Raw genomic sequence first — 14982 nt, 5'->3', positions numbered from 1 at the left:
TAATGTTTTATGTAGTAATAGTAATCATTATTTTTATTAACAATAATTGTAATTTATTTTATAGTCATTGATATATCACAATTTTTTTTAACAATTTTTATTGTACAGACAAAAAAAAGTGTACATTAAATCATTGAAGAGAAAGGCATAAAAGAAAAAAACACTGTCTGCGCTTTTATCCTTTACATATTCAAAGAAAAAAGAAAAATAACCACAAAAACAAAGTATCCAAACCCCTTTCCCCACCCACCAAAGAAGATTAGAAAATATCATCAGTCTCTACATGCGATAATACATTATATATAAAAACTATATATATTATATTTAAAAAAAGGATGTATTTAGTCACAATCTAGTGAGGATACGGAGTCATAAAGATTTAAATAGGGTTCCATATTTTATAAAATTTATAAAAAAACATTTATTTCAACATGTTAAATCACCGAAATCACAGAAGTTCGAAATGCCAATAGAGTGAGTGACTGATGACTGGATGTTTATATTTCCTTAAAATGCTCCCTATGTAGGCAACACACTAGGTTTTGTAACAGAGCTTGTATCTCTTATTTAACAAGGGCATTTTTTCCTCGTTGTGTTGTTGGTATTCAATGCATGTTTTTGTACAACGAAGGTGGAAAAAAATATCTAAAGGAAACAAGAAATATGTCCCGTTACTAGGGTTGGGTATCGTTTGAATTTGAACGATTCTGATTCCGATTCCTTGTTTCGATTCCGGTTCCTAACGATTCTCGATTCCGATTCTTTTAAGAGGCAGGGTCAAAAAAGTTTAGCTAACCTTGCCAACCAAAGGTTTTTCTGAAGGAAATACTCCTTCTGTCACAAATTTTGCATTTGGCGAGATTTCGTTATTTTTAGAAAAGTGAAGCCACACTTTGGATCGCCGACGTAAGCTACTCATGTTCGACTCATCTTATGCCAACACTTCCGGTAGACACTTCTTCGTTAGTGTTGTTCAGCGGTTTCTTCTTCCGGTCGGCGGACTATGAATATCGAAACTAGGAATCGAAATTTTTACTTTTGAACGATTCCGGGAAAAACGAAAAGTTAGTCCCGGTTCCAATCGATACTCGATTCTCGATACCCAACCCTACCCGTTACCACCTTCGCGTTCAGCGTCTCTCCTCCGTTTCTGACGTAGATGTCTTCAGTCAGACTTTTCAGACAGACAGTACAATTGTTTTGATACCAAAAAAATAATAATTTTAATGACCAAATTTTGGAGCTGTCATACATAAAATTGGTGATTTTTGTACCTTAAGCTACCCAATAAGAATTGCTATCATGCATTTTTGTGGTCCACGGACATCACTCTGTTGAATAAAAAAAAGAGTAGAATTGGTGCCCTCTTATGATACTAATTTATTAAATTTGGGGGTCTGCCTCACGGACTATTTCTCAAATTTTAAAAGCGAAATATGCTTTGGCAGCCATACGTGCAAACTGCTCGTCATGACTTGCAGGACAGTGGAAGGAAAAAACACTCAGTGGGATGTTTGGGTTAATGATATAAAGGAAAAGTCAAGCGCTTCGCTCTTGTGGCTTTGATTCGATGGCTTTCTCTTCTGTTATGCGATCAGAGTCGTCGTGCGGAAAAGCTTCAGGGCCTCATTAGATATTTAATTTTCAATAAATAATGACTTTCTGAATGATGTACCGGATGCTCCAGGTGGGAAACCCATTTGAAACCCACGTTGCCAGAACGCAAACTTTCCACATGCGTCCTCCAAGGTTAAAGCCCTGTGTGCGAAGATCTGCAGATTATTTATTTATTGGGGCGGTGTGGTGCAGGATGGCTTTTTTTTGCCGTAAGTAATGAGCGTTTGACCTTTTGACGACCTCCTTTGCGGTTTCGCTATTTCAGAAATAATGACGGGATCTATTTTTATGGTCTTTGGTGCTGTATTAGAAGTTGTGAAATTAAAAGTGTGCTCTACGGCTTCAGAAGTGTCAGGTGAGGGGACCCGGTTCTTCCGGCCGACAGCATGGCACCGTCCTCGCGGGGTGAAGCTGAACAGACGAGAGCCGCGCAGCTGTCATCTGTTAGCCATCCTCCAGACGGTCTCGCGGGACCCGGGGGAGGCTGCATTATTACCCCCACGTTCAGCCTTTCATGGAAAGACTGCGTCTGCTCTGGTCATCGGCCGGCTCTGTTTTTAAACTGTTTAGGACGGTAATGAGGGGGACAATGTGATTTCAGGTTTCATTTGCTGTTGCTTCCAATTTGTGACTTGACATTAGTGAAACTCGATCTGTTTTGTTAGTCGCTTTGGATAAAAGCATCTGCTAAATGCATAGATTAATTGTGTAGAGTTTAAATATGCTCATATCAAGTCACATTTTATTTATGTGGGGCTTTTTTATACAATACAGAGATTGTTTCAAAGCAACTCCACAGTAATAAACAGAAACCAAATATGAAACCGTTTCGCTATAAAGCAGTTTTACAGAAGACAATAGAGTTATTAATCAGCTCAATTTAGGGTACGTTTAAACAGAAAAGTTTTGTACAGATTAAAACCGCTTTATTACACTGCCAGGCCAGTAGTTGGCGATGTCACTTTGTAAAGAAACACTACGTGTCTATAGACTGAACATGTAACACTCATGTGCATGATGTCACTGTTTCCACAAATTGAGGATTTTGTATTTACACGGAGATGATGATGGTATCGTTTTCAAACGTTTACATTTTCATGCCCCTCCAAAACAGCAGTTTAGTGTAAATGAATTAGGGCTGAAACAATTTGTCGACAATAAAACATTTTCAACAAATATCGTTGTTGTCGAATAGTCGTTTGATCTTACTTGACCTAATGTAAGGACGTGCAATATCGCGATTTGACCGCTACGGCGCAGTGGCGCTAGAGTGCAATTCAGGCCTTTACAAATGCTATTGCGGTAAAAGAAAAAAACAGCGCGAATAATGACGGAACTGCAAACAAATTCGAACTAGCAAGGTTTGGGAAAGTTTCACAAAACTTCAAGCCAACAGTGCTGTCTTGTGCAGAACTTGCTTTTCACGGGAGCGCAACATGCGTGTTGGAGCACTTAAAAAGGAAACATCCCGGCTAAAGAGGAGATTTGAGTATGTTCTCCAACTGGAACTAACTAATTAGTGATAACTTAAATCTCTTTATTAGAAAATGCAATAATACTAATAATAGTAGTGATATTATCAATAATCATATAATTACAGTAATGTGATTTATTTAGCATAGAATAAAGCTTGATCGAGCATAGGAGTCATTATTGTAACACTATCTTATCACTCGCCTGTATTTTGTTCCATAATCACGAAGACTTACAAAAGGAGATGTTAGGAAGAATATCATGGCAGTAACTTTGTCTTTTTCATACTGTAAATTAAAAAGTGAATGAGAACGTCTCTGTCGGCTCAATTGTCATGTAAAAAAAAAAAGATTGTAATTTTATATTTATAATAATGGTTTGCAGATTAATATTTTACCATTCTTTGTGTCCTGAAGTACACTCTTAGAAGAAAAGGTTCTATATGGAACCTTAAAAGGTTCTATCAGCGCTATGTATTTGGAACCCCTAAAAGGTTCTATACACTCCTCTGGGTTCTATATAGAACCCTGGGGTTCCATACTTGGCCAATAGAACCTTTTACCAAAAAAATGGTTCTATATAGAACCATTTTGGAGTTCCATATATGAAGCGGGGGATGGAATCATTTCTGGTTCTAAATGGAACCATTTCTTCTAAGAGTGTACATATCCCTTTTTCTGTTTCAGTTCTAAGAAAAGCAGTGGTCCTATTACACAATGCTTAAAGAGCATTTGTATGTGATTTGAGTTAGACTGAAATCTGAAAACTTAAAGAGAATGACCTGTTTAGTTGGCTCAAAGTTCATTAAAACAACTATTTCAAAAGCTGAACTGATTTTCTCAATGTTCTCAATTTTAACTCAATGTTTCAACTAATTGAAAAAGATGAATAATCGTTCCAAACTTACTGTTAAGACGGCAAATAATCGACGATTATCAAAATAATCGTTTGTTGCAGCCCTAAAATGCATAAAACGCCAAAATGGTGCAATGGTGTCGTGTAAACGCTCCCTTGGTTCATTTAATTTCTAAAAGCGTTAAAGTTGACATTATTAAACCAATTAAATTCTATAAAACTGTAAAGCAGCTCTACAGATGACAATAGTGTCATTATTCAGCTAAATTTTGTTCGGTGTTGATTCGATTCAGTTCAGTAACAGTGTCAATGTTGCAAAGTTCATCGATTCGGTAATAAAGCAGAATTACTGAAAACTAAAAAAGTTTTGTTCTCATTCAATAGTGTCAGTGCAGTCAAATTGATAATGAATATTAGGGTGTGTTCACACTTTGCAGGTTTGGTATGACTAAAACTCTGGTGTGATTGCTCTGTTAGTGTGTCTCATTTGAACAGCGTTCTCGCTCCACTTTTGGTGCGCATCAGGGTTCGGACGGCAGCGTTCACACTTGTGAAGCAACTTCCAAGCAATCTCGGGTGTGGTTCGAATGAAATATGAATGCAACACTAAAGACATCTAAACAAACCAAAAACAGGATGTGATGTCACAAAATGCGACCTAATGCTCAAGCACACCTGATTCTTCTCATCATGAGAGCTATTACCATTATAGTTGAGTGCAGGTATTGGAAACGCGTCTCCTTTCAGCTGATGAAAGGAATTCATGCCACTCTTTTGATTCCTTTACACATATTATATGCTCTTCACGAGTTCTCAACTAGTCAAAATACCATCATAAGTAGGCTAAGCACATACAACGAGTACATTTAGTCCAGCACACTACATTGTTTTGGATGTTCGGTAAGTTCCATCTCAAAATATACCGATAACCAATAATTCTTTATAGTTTAAAGCTGATAACCGATATATCAGCCGATCAATCTAAATCCAATTTTTATATCATTTACATCAAAAAGCTTTTTTTTTTTTTCCTTCTCTTTAAGTTCGGTGTTAAAGGTGTCTAAGTAAACCAGAATTCAATTTTTGAACACACCCTAAGTAAACCCAACTAAAAAAAAACGAACAGAAGAGTTAATCAATGGTCCATTTCATGGTATTAAACTCGCAATAGCTAAATATCGACATGATTGAATGAGACAAATTAGGAAAAGAAAATGTGCAAAATGATGCTTTCATTGTTTGGTTATAGGAAACATCCCTTCAGACAATGTTTTTGGAAACTGGCTGTGCAACAATATAATTCAGACACTTCTAAACAGGGAATGATGGGTAAAATAGATTAATCGGCCGATAACTGATCATTTTATGATTATATGTACTGGTGGATAATGGTGTCTGGGTTCATAGTTCCAATTGTGTCCGTTCCAGAATATACAGACAGTCTCGCCAATGAATAAACAGTTTTGGTTTTCATCTTTTCTCTGTGAATTGAGTAAATGGTGTAAAATAAGGATTTATTTCTTGTTCACAGTTCTATGTAATTCACATTTGCTGCCATTATATATTTTTTGTATTTATATGCATCAAATTTCATGTTTATTAAATAGAAAATATATTTATATTATAATATGATTTGATATACTACGAGTCAAAATGGAACAACGGCTTTAAAAAGCGATTTTCACTTATTTACAACAGGATCTGCATTTTCATGGGATTAAAGAAGAGATGTATGTATTATAGGATAATATTTCATGTGTATCAGTATGTCGGTTGACCACTGCGACTCATTTTATTGTTGAAGTTTTATATATTATTTTTCCATATAGATGTCCGTAGTTTGTTTTATTCTTTAGTCGGTCCTCTGTAGTCTGTGACATTTTGAGCGACTATAATGTTTTTTCTTCTTTTAGAAACAGACAAGTGTATTTTATTGCATTGTCAATGCTGAATACTTCCTTTGTCGTCGTTCTTGGTCTGTGTGAGTGCTGATGTCTGTAGTTGCTGGACGCGAGGCCTGCGTCACACACAGGTAACCGGGTTCATGTGTGTGGATATGGAGCTGTTCTGGCTGGTGAGATATGAGGGGATGACAGAATGACAGACCGGGGTGAACAGAGGGGTAAGACTCAGCGGGATGCCGCCCAATGCTTTTCTATTCGTCTTGCGTACCTCCACCGCCTCATCAGAAAGCATCACATACCGCTTCATTGACAACAAACTAAGTTTGATTTACTTTTAAACGGAAAACAATCGATAATATAGTATGACACTCCAGAGCTTGTGTGTCTCATCGCAAGTTTTTGCGGTTCTTGCGCCAATCGTGGAGAAACTTCTTAACGGCAGATTTATTTATAAATGAAATCCAGATGGGGCGTTTAACAAAAGTTAAATAATTAGCTGTTTTTGCAATGGTCGAATTGAAATATCATTGAAGCTCAGTATGAAATATCACCCGTGAGCTGCTCTTCTACATATTTTTTTCCCCCCTAAAGAAGAAGCTGAATGTTTTAGGCATTAACTACAAAAACAATCACGGGAATGCAATTATTATTATATTAACGCAATGTCAAAAGATTAAAATGGAGCTCTTTTTAGATTAGTTTAACAAAGCAGGGAGTCGTTTTAGTTACCCGAGAGGAGAGATGACATGATTTTTAGTTTGTGTAGAAGGTGATACGCGAGTCATAACTCTCAAGACCAAGACAAAATTTGTCCGAACTTCCTCTCAACGTTTTTTTGGCGCTGTCACGGGTGGACGCTGCCAGGACCGCTGCCAAAAGCTTTACCTGCAAATCCCATCTGCGCCACCACACGCAACAGCTGTCCGTCTGACAGGCCTCACTTTCTGTGCCGTCCACCTCGCTTCTGTCGTCTGATTCACCGCACACTTCCTTCTGTCACACAAGATCCAACAGACACCACTAGGAACCGCGGCGTAGCGACTGTTATAATTAATTTTTTAACAGTATTCATTTAGACTTTTGTTTGTTTTTAGCATCATTATGTGGCTGCAATCCAAAGAAATAACTTATCCAGGTAAAACGCCTACTTTAGGACCACGCAGTTAAATAAACAAACACTGATCCCACTTTGTCTAATTCCTAGCATTTAAGCAAATCAGTATGATTGAATGTTATAAATATTCAAGATCCTATAAAGTTTATATTGTGCTTCTTCTTAGGTCTTAAAGACCAACAGTGACTGTAGACTAGGAGTTAACTAATTAAATGTTGATTGTTAAATATATATATATATATATATATATATATACACACACACATATATATATATATATATATATATGTATGTATAAGGGTGTATAAGAAGCATTTAAAATAGTACACAAAACCACACAAAAATCAAGATATGTCATTTTAAAGTGTAATTTCTAGACCTGGAAAAGTCATGTAAATGTTCAAGAATTAAGAACTGACGATAATAATAATTGTAAAATGAATATAGCACTTTTCTAGCTCTAATTTTATCTGATTGAAGTTAAGTAAAAATATTTCCAAAAGCTGAACTGATTTTCTTTTTGTATATTATAGTAGGAATATGTATAACTCAATGTTTTAACTAATTGAAAAAGCTGAATAATTGTTCCAAACTTACTGATTAGCCGGCAAAATAATTGGCGATTAGTCGTTAGATTAATCGATTATCAAAATAATCGTTTGTTGCAGCCCTAGTTAGAAGAACTGTTGCCAAACATTTAACATGCTAGAAACATAATCATAATCATAACACTGATCGTACTTTATCTAATTCCTAGCCTTTAAGCCAATCTGTATGATTGAATGTTATAAATATTCAAGATCCTATAAGGTTTATATTGTGCTTCTTCTTAGGTCTTAAAGACCAAAAGTTACTATGGACTAGGAGTTCTCCACTAATTAACATACACATGTGTAAGTATGTATAAGGTAGTATTGGGAAGACAAAACAAGCATTTAAAATAGGCCAAAACCTATGATTTCTAGTAGGGGTGCAAGATATATCAGCCACATTATCGGTATCGGCCAATATATGATCATTTTTAATGTTATCGTTATCGGCCCAACAAGAACATTTAGCAGATATCTAAATTTATCGGCTGATAAATAATGTATTATTTCCTTCAGCTGAGGCACTTTAGATGCACACTGTTTAACATGATGCTTTTAAATTGCTTGAAATACGATTGAAGTCACTTTAAAAAAGGAAAATCTAGTTAAATTGTAAAATGTGCAACACAAGTCTGTCATATCGGCTACACAACATTAAAATAAGAGCATCATAATTGTGTTTGTATCTTGGCTTTTAATGAGGAGACTTTTTTTTATAATCAGGCTCTCAAAAATTGTCTAAAAATTTGGATTTATATTTATCTGCCAATTTATCGGTTATCGGCTTTCAAATATAAAGACTTATCGGTATCGGCCAAAATTGTCATATCGGTGCACCCTTAATTTCTAGACCTGGAAAAGTCATGTAAATGTTTCTTAAGAATTAAGAACTGATAATAATAATTATACTAAAATGAATATAGCACTTTTCTAGCTCTAATTTTATCTGACAGCAATTGAATAAAAAATATTTGTACAAATATGCATCCTTAAATCATGAAAACCTGGAAATATAGGGCCTTTTGAATATTGTTGTGGACAATAGAGAGTCCTGAAGTCTTAAAGGTTGCTATAGATCATAAACAACTGTTCTTGCCAGTCATAGTTGCCTATACCGTTTGTGAAATACAAGACAATATGAGTGACTCTATATGTGTTTGTATATCTTAACCTTAGGAAGAATAAACTACGTTCAGATTAAAACCAGAAAGAGAATGTGAAATTAAATATTTAGGCTTGGAGGACGCGTGATGAGAGATGATCTGCAGAGATGATAAAATGAAAGTGTTGATCTCTATCTGGAGGGACTCTGTTTTTATAGCTGCATTGAGGTGTTGCTCTTAATTAATTACAGAACTGCTTGATGGCAAAGATCTTGTTGAATCGTGCTAGAAAGAAATGCAGATGGTTTTCACGCCGTTTTGTTCATTCAGTACTTTTTTAATTTAAACAATGAAGAATATATGTAATTTTCCATATTAGACATACAGTATACACTGCATTTATTGACTTTATTGTGTTTTCATAGCCAGGCTAAGTGTCTTTCGTGTTTTTGTCCGAAATCCGAGTGAGCACAATCCGAGAATCCTCTTAGATTTTTAATATAGTACGATGTTCTGTCATTGGTTTGCTTTGCAAAGTTGGGCTCCTTACGCTTCTTCTCTGTGATCGTTGTGAACCTTGTGAATGCCGTCCTCTTCTTTGGATGGTCTTTGGCGAATAGCTTTACCTCAACTCCCTGTGGTCAAAGATAAACATTTGGTGTAGCTTGGTGTGTAAAAGCATGGAAAAGATGGAAGTCTGTAGCGGGATGTTCAGCTCTTGCGTAATCAAGTTGCTGCAGTCTGGTCTTTTTCCAGTCATAATGTTGTTGTTTTTTTCCTCCAATAAAAATGCTCCAGTCCAAAGGCGATTTACAAATAATTAAATATGAATTGATATTTGCATATATACACCATAACATTGCATTTGCAGTCAACAGTTTTTGTACACTGGTGATGCTAATGTTTTGTAAATCCATTCACGTCGTGGCTTAACTCCTCAGGGCGGATTTCCTCTCTCTGTCTTTGCTCTGCAACGAAAGAAAACAATTAGTCAGTTAGTTAGCAGTTAGCAAACAAATTACGAAAAATGTCAGGTGCAACTACTTTTTTTTAGTTAATTTCGTCTATATAAAAATCTGCAAATACTTTTCAGAGTTGTTGACTCTTGAGAGTTCATGTCATCGTTCTCCCTGCAGGCCGTTGGTTTGGCATTAATGCGCCTGCTGTTTTTCTCCTATCACCTTTCCGTTTGCGGTAGCACGCGCACACACACCTGGCTCACATTTCCCAGTTTGCTTTGCTTCGAACGGGAGCAGATGGAATGCCATCGTTCCTGCGGCCCCCATCTGATGTGGGCGGGGTTTCTAGTCAAAACACTCAACCTTAACTGATGAAGTCAGACAGAATCCCATTTGAAAATAACCCTGACCCTCAACGTTTTCCTTTCTTACTCTTTTTTTTTCTTTTTTTTTTTCACTCCCCTTTAAGTTCAGTGCCACTTTAAAGTCACCAGCGCTCTGACTCCAGGGATCACTTATGGCCAAACTAATAGGATTTTGCCTACATTTGCTTTTCATATCCTGTCTAACACGCCGTAAAGAAATTATTATTGCTGGAGCTTACGTCCAAATGCCCAGATTGATCGTTCGCTCCCCTTGGTCTGAAGTCCTTTATAAACACATTATATCCAAGTACTTTGAGGCAGGAAACAAATCACGGCAAATTCTCAAATATCTTTATATCAATAAATTGGTGTTCACCTCCCCTTCAAGCATCTACGGGGCTCTTAACACAAATATTTGGCTTCACCTTTGGTTGACGGGTAACGTTGACAGCTTGCGTAAAGATCACAATGAGCGGGTGTGTGGGCATGCATGCGTTTAGACGTGTAACTCTAGCCTCTCGGTGGTGACAGGACCTGGTCGATTATTAAAACCAGTCTTGTGTTTGAGTTAATCCCAATATATGAGTTTTGGACCCTTTGAATGCGCCATTTACACGCCTTTGATTGTTTTTATAGTGTTCCGGAGTATTTGCACAGATCTTTTTGCTGCTGCCCACAAACGAAAACACTAGTTTCCCTTCGTTTATGGTTCTGAAGCGTACCGCCCCACCTGTGGTAAAGGATGACCCAATTCCAGCCCAACTTTAATTCATGTGGCTTCACTTTCCAGAAGGTATTGAAGTATTCGCATTTGGCGGTTTTATAAGATCCCGCTTTTGGCCAAATCTTTCGGCATTTTACGGAGGAAAAAATGTTGGCTCTTTAGCGTGTGCTGCTAATACTTCTAATAATTTCATATTGTGTCAAATGTTCGGGCTCCCGTTAGAGCGAAGGACGCTAAACTCTTCCATATGCTCGTAATGAGAGAAGTCTTGATGATTATCCAAAAAATATTACCCATTTTACTTCTTATTTGGTTAGCATACCAACTGCGAGGAAGACGTCGCATCTACCCCAATTTTCTGAGTAGTAGTACAGTCTTGTTATGCAATCTATTCACACTAGTGTGGTTTGGTTAGAAGATGTCAAAACAATACAAAAATGGTCGATTTGGGGTACAGCCCTGTGCATGTAGAGAATACTAGTGTGCATGTGCAAATATTGAGAAATAAATGCAGATAAAAATGCCAGATGAATCAACCTGGAAAATGTTTTGGGTAAAATCTATCATTTTTATATAGACACAAATCTTGAGCGTCTTAGCAGACAAAAGTAGCAGTTTTCTGCCGCGCGACTGTCTGTGTTTGATTTAGAAGTCTGTTTCGCCCGTTCGCTGGAGAATCTCGACGCAGCTGTCTGCTCTGTGTCAGCTTACAGACGCTTAACTTTGGCGAAAACCCGAACATTTGAATTCAGTTATACCTACGTCTTTCCCCTGGTGTGTGTGTGTGTTCTTTATTTCGTCTTTCTTTAGAAACAATAAAGCCGTGCATTTTGGCTGAGTTATACTTTCACGGCGTAATGAGCACTAAGTAGGGGTAAAAGAGACGAGTGTGGTTTTGGAGCACACAGACCCACTTCTGAAAGTGCACTACAAAGGCAAGGCCCGGTCTGTTTCAAATATCTGCCTGCCACTGGAATCCCGAAGACATGGGCGTACTTCTCCGTTGGACTTATAAAGATCTATCATTTCGTTTTGTACGGATTAAGGTTACTGCCTGAAATGGGAGTGTTGGCCTTTGGCCTGTTGATGTTCATAACCGTGTGGTTTCTATACGATTTTCAACAACAGTTTAACCAAAAACAGTTAACTGTGTTGGTCTCTTTATATACTGTGTGGTTTGTACAATATCAAGCATTTAAGGATTAGAATTGGATACTTGATGCTTATTGAGTTGGTTGTCCAATATATAGCCAATATTTAGACTACATGAATTGGACACACAAGCTTGTTTAAGTTGATACTTTAGTGCAACTGAGATATGTTGTTGCAGAAAAGTATTAAATACCAACCATATATTGGTCTACGAGAACTGCTAATCAGCTTTTAGGGATTCACAGGCACTTTCTTGTACTTGGAGAAAAACACCATCCAAATCTTCACATTTTAAATGACCGTAAACTCAAATTTATGTTGCATTTGAGAAATTGGAATTGGCTCTCTCTCAAAAGACCACTGTGTTACTTTCAGAAATCTGTGATAATCCCTCTCCTAAAGATTTACGATGTTGGTTGCGTGTCGTGCTTGACGGAGATATTAATTGGGCAACGAGGAGGAGACTAAGAACAACACAGGATGTTTGAGTGAAACTCTGAGGTTGGTGCACGGCTACTTGGGGGGAAAATACCCCGCTGCAGATGTTCCCTAGATCCTCATGGCCTGATATATAGATCACGGACCATTGGCGTTTGCTTATTTATGCCTCCCATTTGCTCATTTGTCATAAATGGCCCAAACTAGGTCCGTTTAATTCACCCACTGTGGAATAGATCGCTGCTATTGTTGCTATTCTTTTATTGTTTACTTCCTTCGCTACAGACTTTACTTTAAAAGATCCAGAAAAAGAAAATTTAGCTGGAAGCACTTCAGGTTTTTGCGGATTAAACACACGTCGCGGTGGTGAGATACCCTGACCAAAAATGCTCTCGTGTCATGGCGGAGTGTAATTGTCTTGAGCGTGTGTTATATTTCAACCTCTGACAGTTCTTCGCCATGCAAGTTTAAATTACAGTTTTCCCCCTGTTTTTGGTTTGGTGTCATTGTATTCCTCACAGCCAGAGTGTGATTTACGGTTTTATTTTTAATGTGCTGCGGTGTTGGCTCAACGAGCCAAGGTCAGTGCAGTCACGCTCACCGGGGGAAGAGATGGATGATGTGTTTGTATATTACCTGACAGTCTCTTTGTTGATTGGATATTTTCCACTGGGGTACATTTAATCCGATCTTTCACTGCATCTGTCTATGAGGTCATGGTAGCAGCGCACTCTGTAACAGAGATATCGCTCTTGATGGAAAAGGACATGTGGATGAAGTCATAACTCAGCTTCAGAGTGCCGAGGATGGTTTTCAGTGTCAAACGTTATCTTGGGGAGGCTGGAGTTACCACGCAGATTCGCTAAAAGATGTACTTGGAACATTTATGACGGACTGTTTAAAACCACTAGTTGCTCATGCTTCGGAAAACATGGACCAAATTATACCTTATCAGCTTTCTGTAGTCTTAGTTTTTGCAGTGCCAGTTTTAGAAGTAAGGAGTATACAGTTTACAGTTATATTTCTAGTTTACAGAAATTCTTTGCAGAATAGACACAAACCATTGCCTCTACTTGTTTGAAAGGTATTCTAAAAAACATCTTTACTGGGCTTTCAAAGGTTTATTTACTTTCACTCTTGTTAGTTAAACAGCCTTTAGTATCTAACATTGGGATGTATTTTGATGGTGTTTACTTTATCCTGACTAACCTTGCCTCAAGTCATTGATCTCAGTGACCTTACTAGCAAAGAATAAATCGGACTCGTTCTTGTCCCTCCCTGAGGTTCGTGTATTTCACACATCTGTCGGTATTGTTTGTGGACTTGAACATGACCAGATCATTGCACAACTTGAACGGAGAGCACCTGCATGCGTCTTACTCACCACTTTCCTCTGGTTGCTGAGGCAAAACGTGCAGATCTGTTTGGGCTGCGAGTTCTCCGAGTCCCGGCTGGGCGAGCCGTGGTGGTGGTGGTAGTAGTTTGAGGTCGAGGGCCCTCCGCTGTGGCACGGCTGGCCGTCTCCGCACGCTTCGCCCACCAGGAGAACGTTTCCCAGGTGAGATATGTAACTGGATGCCAACCGTAAGGTCTCGATCTTTGACAGCTTCCGGTCGGCGGGCTCCGTGGGGATGAGAGTCCTCAATGCGGTGAAGGCCGTGTTGACGCTATTGGTGCGGTCCCGCTCCCGTGCGTTGGCTGCGTTGCGTTGACGGCCCTCGGGCAACGGACCGATAAAGCTGGCGGAAATGGGTGGTTGCCCAATCATCCGTCCGCCTCCACTTACTCCAGGTTTTCTCTTTCTTCCGACTTTAACGTCGTACCCCGAGGCGTCCAAGCGAAACGAGCGGTCGTCGGACCCCGAGCTCTCGCTTCCGTTTTCATCGTCCTCCGACATCATGGAGATCTCCGAGTACAGGTATCGGCTGGGAGCCTGTCGCACCATCGTGAAAGACATTGTCAGCAGGTGCTGAAATTTCCAAACCTCTCCACGCTAGTCTCGACTGTTTCTTGTAAGACTCTAGAGTTCGTAATGCATGGGGGTTTTAGCTTTGGAGCCGATCCTGCACTTGTTAGCTCTCCGGATAGTCCTCTGGGAGTGGTATTACATTGCTCTGCCACTACAGACGCTTTGAATTTCGTTTTTCTTTACAGTCAGACTTTGAGAATTGATCCTGAAGGGTTGAACTTGTTGTTTGTACTCACTCGCATCCCATAAGCGCTTCTCTACTTGAGCTGAAATCACCGTTTTGCTTCCTCAAACACGCATGCACACTCCTTCTCCGGCTCTCTGTGCCTGTGCAGCGCTGGCTCTCCCCCTCAACAGAGACCCACGTGTGGTTTCACTGAGTGTTTCAGTATGGTTGTGCTTTATAGGTTGTGGGAGTGTCTGGTATGATTCCTCCCTCACACTCTCTCTCTCTCTCTCTCTCTCTCACACACTCACTCTGTCCATCCTTCTCTTTTACTGCTTATGCAAATATCCCAGCTGGCGGCTCAGGCAGGGAGCAAAGTGGTTCTATACAGCTATCAACATCAGTTTTTTCTATAACTCCCAGTTAATAATAGCCTTTCTTTTTTTCTAGCTTGCTTTAGTGGTTTGAAATCGTTCTTCCTTGCTTTCATTCTCGTTTGCTTACTTCCTTTCTAACTTTGTCTTATTTTTCTTCTGCTTGCTTGAAGATTGCT

The 14982-nt window shown here is 38.7% G+C and overlaps 2 protein-coding genes across 2 annotated transcripts in view; one reads left to right on the top strand and one right to left on the bottom strand.

Annotated features, from left to right (window-relative positions):
* The window catches only part of bop1 (BOP1 ribosomal biogenesis factor), an 87234-nt gene that overhangs the window by 25178 nt on the left and 47074 nt on the right, over positions 1 to 14982 (top strand). The window lies entirely within an intron of this gene.
* scxa (scleraxis bHLH transcription factor a) lies at positions 8989 to 14623 on the bottom strand. Its single transcript, XM_039678483.2, has 2 exons — positions 13679 to 14623; positions 8989 to 9624 (listed from the first exon to the last, which is right to left on the bottom strand). Exons 1-2 carry the CDS (start codon positions 14249 to 14251, stop codon positions 9586 to 9588), a joined length of 612 nt encoding a protein of 203 aa, XP_039534417.1. The 5' UTR covers positions 14252 to 14623; the 3' UTR covers positions 8989 to 9585.

Source organism: Pimephales promelas, chromosome 18 (genome assembly GCF_988280905.1).
Source record: "Pimephales promelas chromosome 18, fPimPro1.hap1.1, whole genome shotgun sequence".
Taxonomy (NCBI): Eukaryota; Metazoa; Chordata; class Actinopteri; order Cypriniformes; family Leuciscidae; genus Pimephales; species Pimephales promelas.
This window is presented reverse-complemented; position numbering and strand designations above follow the sequence as displayed.

Coding starts and splice junctions, on each gene's coding strand:
- scxa (XM_039678483.2), bottom strand. CDS start 14,251: ATGTCTTTCACGATGGTGCGACAGGCTCCCAGCCGATACCTGTACTCG. Junction 9,625..13,678: donor TCAGCAACCAGAGGAAAGTG/GTGAGTAAGACG, acceptor CTTTCGTTGCAG/AGCAAAGACAGAGAGAGGAA.